The sequence below is a fragment of the Ranitomeya variabilis genome, chromosome 1 (assembly GCF_051348905.1).
Source record: "Ranitomeya variabilis isolate aRanVar5 chromosome 1, aRanVar5.hap1, whole genome shotgun sequence".
NCBI lineage: Eukaryota > Metazoa > Chordata > Amphibia > Anura > Dendrobatidae > Ranitomeya > Ranitomeya variabilis.
The window spans coordinates 506,519,704-506,526,127 of record NC_135232.1 but is presented as its reverse complement, the minus strand read 5'-3'; the positions used below and the strand labels follow the sequence as shown (position 1 = coordinate 506,526,127).

Here is a 6,424-nt window from a genome sequence, read left to right as displayed (position 1 = left end):
CCAATCATACCCCTCTACAAATATACTACCAAGGCGAGCTGTATTGAACACCAACCCTCTGTACAGGGAGCTGTCTACTGTCCCTAAGGCTGCAGTCAGATGGCCATGTAACATGGACGATAATCACATCTGACTGCATCCTGACTACAGTGGCCATATACTGTGCATTTTCTCAGCCCCCCAGCCACTACGATGTCACCAAGTGGGCGTTATACCGGGAGTTGTTCATTAGACACTACTACATCACCAGTGACTCCTGGATTCAATGTTTTTCAAGCCTGTGACAATAGCAGCATTGCACCACTCCATGATCCAAAATAGCCGCTGCAGAGGTATGCTCGGGCTGCTGGGTGGCCCAAGATGGCCGCTGCAGAGTAAGCCCAGGCTGTTTCTTGGCCCAAGATGGCAACTACAGAGGTAGCTCGGCCTCCTGGGTGGCACAAGATGACCGCTGCAGAGTAAGCCCAGGCTGCTGGGTGGCCCAAGATGGCAACTACAGAGGTAAGCTCGGGCTGCTGGGTGGCCCAAGATGGCAACTACAGAGGTAAGCTCGGGCTGCTGGATGGCCCAAGATAGCTGCTGCAGTGTAAGCTCAGGCTGCTGCGTGGCCCAAGATGGCAACTACAGAGGTAATCTGCATGCACACGCTTGTTATGTCAGGTTTTTTTTTTGTTTGTTTTGTTTTTTTTTTTTACTGATTTCCAAGTCCCTTTTGTGTGTGATGAGGAAGTGGAAATTTGACCAGAAATTTTATTTTCTTTGAGTCCTCAGGCAACAACACTTCTTCCATTTTTTTAATTCACTGTAACATACCTCACACCCTCACTTTGGTAATATATTTGTAAAGGGGTACGATTGGATATTTGGCTAATTAATGTCTCTTCAATCAAGGCAGATGAAGTGTAATTAACCCTTGTGTGGGGCCTGAGGACTCAAAGAAATGAAAATTTAAGTGAATTTTCCACTTTACAAACATAATTGAAGAAACACACACACGCCATTTTTAAATTTGGTGCAAAAAAAAACAAAAACAAAACACTTGGACCAATTCACTTAAAGTGGGCAAGTGTGATCAACAAACTGGATCAAAAACAAAATTTAGCACAAATCGAGGACACATGTAAAACATGCCCATGGACTAATGGATACATACGAAATAAAAAAAAAACCCACAAAACAGGTGTGTAAATGGGGCACATCCATTTCAGGACATGTATCGGACACAATGCGGCACAAACCCTCACCACAAACACTGCTACTGTAGGATTTGTAAGCCAAAACCAGGATTGTGTGAAAAATAGAAACACTTACATCACTTGTGTAGTTTTCACCCACGCCTGGTTTTGGCTTCTAAATACTGTATTCCAGTAAAATACTGACAGTGGAAATGTGGCCTAACAGTAAATGGCAACACAAAATACTGTAAAACACAATTTACCTTTAGTAAAATTCAGGAATTGTGATCCATTTCATACCCATGCAGTTTGACACAGGTCGCGTATCAATCATTGCTATAGAAAAATCAAAGTAATTGTTTTAGTGACTCAGCTAGGTAGCTTTGAATGAGTCATTTCAATAACATTATAGTAAAAAAGGTACTTTTTTTTTTTTATCACTAGCATGACGAATGATCAGCTCTAAATGCAGTACTCCAACATAAGCAGCAGGTGGCGATATATAGACACTGGTAGTGGGAAGATTTGAGAAGTAGCACTTCACCAATCACACATTTGGGATTCAGCTTTTTAGTGTAAGTGAATCACGAATTGATCTGTAGCTTTACAACCTAATGAAAGAAAAGAACAATGTTCAAAATTGTTCAAGTATATTAGAAATTATGACCTTTAGCTAATGAAGTCTCGCCACCCACCCGTGCCCCAATTCACACAGATTTAAAAACACAACTGGTTCTTTTAATTCAACTTTTATTTAAAAAAAAAAAAAAAAAAAATGCACAACCAATGGAAAAATTGTTCCAACATTTTAAACAAAAAAAAAATAGCAAAAAGCCATTTGTCACCATATGTACACTGTACAACTGTATTTACAAGTCTGCATAATTACATAAATACTTAATATAAAAAGGATATTTTTTTTTTTTAGGCAGGACCTCTAGCCCTGCAGTTTTTAATAGTGTAACATTGCAAATACTCTTTATATAAAATATTCCATGGGGAAAAAAAAAACGTCCTAATGCAATCCCTATATTTAACAGAACACTATCGAATATGCGAGTTTATTCTGTCAAGTAACATCAAGATATGGCAGTTTCATACAAACATTGTCTTGTAGTAGGCAGTTACAATCGAGTTAAACTATGGAATGTCAGAAGATACATTCACTGCATTGTACGTTAATTTCCAATGTGATTTTCTTCTGAAAGATCCTACCCAGCTCACAAAACATTACAGCGATTAACATCTGATCCCATGAGGGCAGAAATGCATTGTAGTGCCTGGACCTGGGATCAATAGACGCTGGATTAAAAAGAATTCAGAAGATGTCAAATATATAGAGCTATACTGCATCACACAATGCAATAGCTACACTCATTTTCTCCATGTTTAACAATCAATGCCCTGTGAAATGCTGTTTGCTGCTATTAAAGCCTGCAAAGGGTTAACAATCAACTATTTCAGATTTATCTATAGAGGTGTCTAAATAACCCCATCTACAGAGGTGTTCCAGTTAATGTGCAAGTTCAAGTTATACTAGGTCCAGCCTTCATTGTCAAGAAGTCAAGTTTTTCCTTGCATGGTCTGCTAGAGATCCAGAGGGACTTCTATGCGCCCGTGCGGTACCAGCTGTAGTATGCCCCAAATCAGTTCACAGGAACAGTACATGTGCCATACTGAATTGCTTTAGTCCAAGAGTTACATATGCCTCTTCATATGCAGGGCCAAGTGGTCTGAGCGGGAAAAGGCACGATCACACAGGTGACACTGGAAGGGCCGATGACCAGTGTGTTTGCGGAAGTGGCGTGTAAGCTCATCAGATCTGGCAAACTTCCATCCACATCCTTCCCAGTTGCAGTGATAAGGTTTTTCACCTGGAGGGTGGAAAAAAATAAATAAATTAGTTTCCATTCCCCAACCATCAATCATGCAGCTAACCAGACGTAAATGGACATAACGAACATCTGGCCTGATTAATAACAATTTCTATGGGATTCCCAAACTAAACATATAGCCCCAGTATGTGTGTGTGTGTGTATATATATATATATATATATATATACACACACATACACACATTTTTAAAAACAATCAATGGCCCAGTGGATCTAGGACAGGACCACATTAGTGGCAATACAAATTTCTACCTACCAGTATGGGTCCTTAGATGAGCCTTGAGATGAGAGCTTTTGGTGTAAGTCTTTCCACAGCCAGCATATGAGCAGGTATGTGTAGCTGTTCTCTTTCTGGGCCACGATCTTCGTCCCCTCTTTGGTTTGGAATCCATAATTTCCAAAGGAGAACATGGAGGAGTTGTGACCCCTCTAGCAGCAGACAACTGCATAGACAAACTGTCCTCAAACATGTCAAATTGTGACGTTCCGTGATACTGGTTGGAAGGTGAATGATGGAAAGCTGCTGCATTATGGTAACCATGGCTGTATGGCATTGCTGGGTGGCACATTAATTGTGTTGGACAGTTATTCATCAGCAAGTCATCTGGGGTCTGTGGTGGTATGTCACTGCCTCCCATCTGAGGAGAGTTTGCCAATCTTGGCTGCTCATATGCCATCATGCAAGCAGCGCTACCTTCCTGCTTAATTTTGGGACCGGACTGAGGTACCAAGCCCATTATAGGTCCATATGAGTCCATTGGTGGTTCGGTTTTAATGGTGTCTGGAAAATCAAAGTTTTGACTCACAAAAACCCTCCCTGGAATTCGGTTTGCTAGACAGTAGGTGTCCATGGCAGGTCGCATAAACTCAGTCACGAGACTAGATGAACTGTAAGGTGGTGGGCTGTGATCTGCGTTGTAGCCCCCTGCAGAAGGGGTTGTTTGGTAATAAGAGCATACGTCAGCAGACAGGGAATAATCTCCACAGATCTGGTCATTCTTGCCATCACCCATGGACAGCACGAACTCTAGGACGTCATGCAAATCTTCATCATCTTTCTTGGCATCAAAGGGATCTGTTTTGTCCATCACATCATGGACATTAAGGATGGTATGTAAAGACTTAGATTCATAAACACTCTTCCATTTCTGGAAAAAAAAAAGGAACAAATATAGCAAGACTAAACAGTGCATGAAGGAGTGCAGTGATCACACATCATATGATTTAATATTATACACCTGCAGCACAAGTCCAGCAGGAACAGATTGTCAGCATTAAATCTGATTGGAACTTAGATCCCCAGATCAGATCACTGATGCAGAACTCCACACATCTGACCATTCATACAGATCACCTATGCAGGTCCCCCCAGATCAGACCATTTATACAGATCGCTGATGCAGAACTCCACACATCTGACCATTCATACAGATCACCTATGCAGGTCCCCCCAGATCAGACCATTTATACAGATCACTGATGCAGAACTCCACAGATGCAGGTCCCCCCAGATCAGATCACTGATGCAGAACTCCACACATCTGACCATTCATACAAATCACCTATGCAGGTCCCCCCAGATCAGACCATTTATACAGATCACTGATGCAGAACTCCACAGATGCAGGTCCCCCCAGATCAGATCACTGATGCAGAACTCCACACATCTGACCATTCATACAAATCACCTATGCAGGTCCCCCCAGATCAGACCATTTATACAGATCACTGATGCAGAACTCCACAGATGCAGGTCCCCCCAGATCAGATCACTGATGCAGAACTCCACACATCTGACCATTCATACAAATCACCTATGCAGGTCCCCCCAGATCGGATCACTGATGCAGAACTCCACAGATGCAGGTCCCCCCAGATCAGATCACTGATGCAGAACTCCACAGATGCAGGTCCCCCCAGATCAGATCACTGATGCAGAACTCCACACATCTGACCATTCATACAAATCACCTATGCAGGTCCCCCCAGATCGGATCACTGATGCAGAACTCCACAGATGCAGGTCCCCCAGATGTCCCCTACATTCAGGTCTCCCCACTGATGCAGATCTGAGGAGCCCCGCACCTGTCTTCACCTGCCCACACGTGTCTACTCGCCCGATACTTACTTCCTGGAAGCACTTCTCTCTGGGGTTTGCAAAAGTGGAGAAAGAAGGGAGGATGGTCTCCACTAGAGCCATCTCTGTGTTCCTTAAATCCGGGTCAGATTGTCAGCACCGGCGTCAAAAAAAAAAGTCAATAAAAGTTGAAGTAAGTGACAGTGTTTCACCCCTCAGAAGAGAGGTCCGTCCGTGCCGTAGCGAAACCTAAGCTTTCCTGGCAGTGAGAGGGGGCCTAGATTATAAATAAAGGCACGGGGGGCATGCACCAAACCAATTGCAAGGAGCGGAGGAAGCTTGTTCAGGATGAGGAGGCTGAGCTTTCAGTGGAGCCTAAATTTAGCAGCACTATATAAACCGTTCAGTTCAGATGAGTCTGCGACCAGCGCTGCAGCTCAGGGAGCCCTTTAAAGAGTTAGCCACGCCCCCGGAGTCACTAAGCAACCGAAGGAAACACAGGCTAACACATTGCTCATGAGTGATTGATGTGGAACGTAGTCTGACGTATGAGGGAGCCCCGGGCCTGAAAGCCCGCCTTTTTTTTCTCCTCAGCTGCGCGCGTGTGTATTCGAAATGACTTGTTAAGTTCTGACAGAAAATGCAGTGGAGGAGCGTTCTCTTCTCAGAGCAGCCTTCCCTCATATACCGCTGCCATCCAGGCTGTGCTCACATTGTGCCCTGTCTATCTGGTCCCTTTCCTCAGGTTTCTCAGTTCAGAAAATAGTAAAAACCTGCAGGCTTTAGACAGTGTTCCCACAAAGAGTTTTTGACGCTGCTTATTATAAAAACGCAGCGTACTAGTCTATGTTCACACTAGGCGTTTTTGAAGCGTTTTTAAGCTTTAATGCAAATTTTCAGCTGTACACACAGTACCAGCAAAGTCTATGAGATTCCAGAAATCTCATGCACATAGCTTGCTTTGTTTTCCTGACTGCTTCATCAAATCTCTTGTTTTTCTGCCAAATGCAGCATGTCGCTTCTTTCAGCAACTTGCAGCGTTTTTCACCCATTGAAAGCAATGAGCAGTGCAAAAACGCTAAAAAAACAAATGCAGGTATCAGATTTTGGTGCCAAAACCTGATGAAGTAGATGGAATCAGATTATTTTTTATGCAGTAAACATTATCAGCATGCACACGAGACAAATGTACCCTGACAAAAACACAGGAAAAAAACGCACAAAACTTAGCAAAACCTGCTTTTTGTAAGCCACTTAAACACAGCTTAAAATTTACA

The 6,424-nt window shown here is 43.0% G+C and overlaps 1 protein-coding gene across 1 annotated transcript; it reads right to left on the bottom strand.

Annotated features, from left to right (window-relative positions):
• Positions 1–1,876: 1,876 nt before the first annotated feature.
• KLF2 (KLF transcription factor 2) lies at positions 1,877–5,669 on the bottom strand. Its single transcript, XM_077252748.1, has 3 exons — positions 5,199–5,669; positions 3,327–4,218; positions 1,877–3,049 (listed from the first exon to the last, which is right to left on the bottom strand). The coding sequence occupies exons 1-3, from the start codon at positions 5,268–5,270 to the stop codon at positions 2,874–2,876; spliced, it is 1,140 nt and encodes a 379-aa protein (XP_077108863.1). The 5' UTR covers positions 5,271–5,669; the 3' UTR covers positions 1,877–2,873.
• Between the last annotated feature and the right edge of the window lie 755 nt (positions 5,670–6,424).

Bases quoted from the DNA above. Each gene is read 5' to 3' on its own strand.
- KLF2 (XM_077252748.1), bottom strand. From the start codon at position 5,270: ATGGCTCTAGTGGAGACCATCCTCCCTTCTTTCTCCACTTTTGCAAAC. The intron at 4,219-5,198 runs GTAAGTATCGGG...TTTTTTTTCCAG, and splicing joins GAGAGAAGTGCTTCCAGGAA to AAATGGAAGAGTGTTTATGA. The intron at 3,050-3,326 runs GTAGGTAGAAAT...TCCACCCTCCAG, and splicing joins TCATCTAAGGACCCATACTG to GTGAAAAACCTTATCACTGC.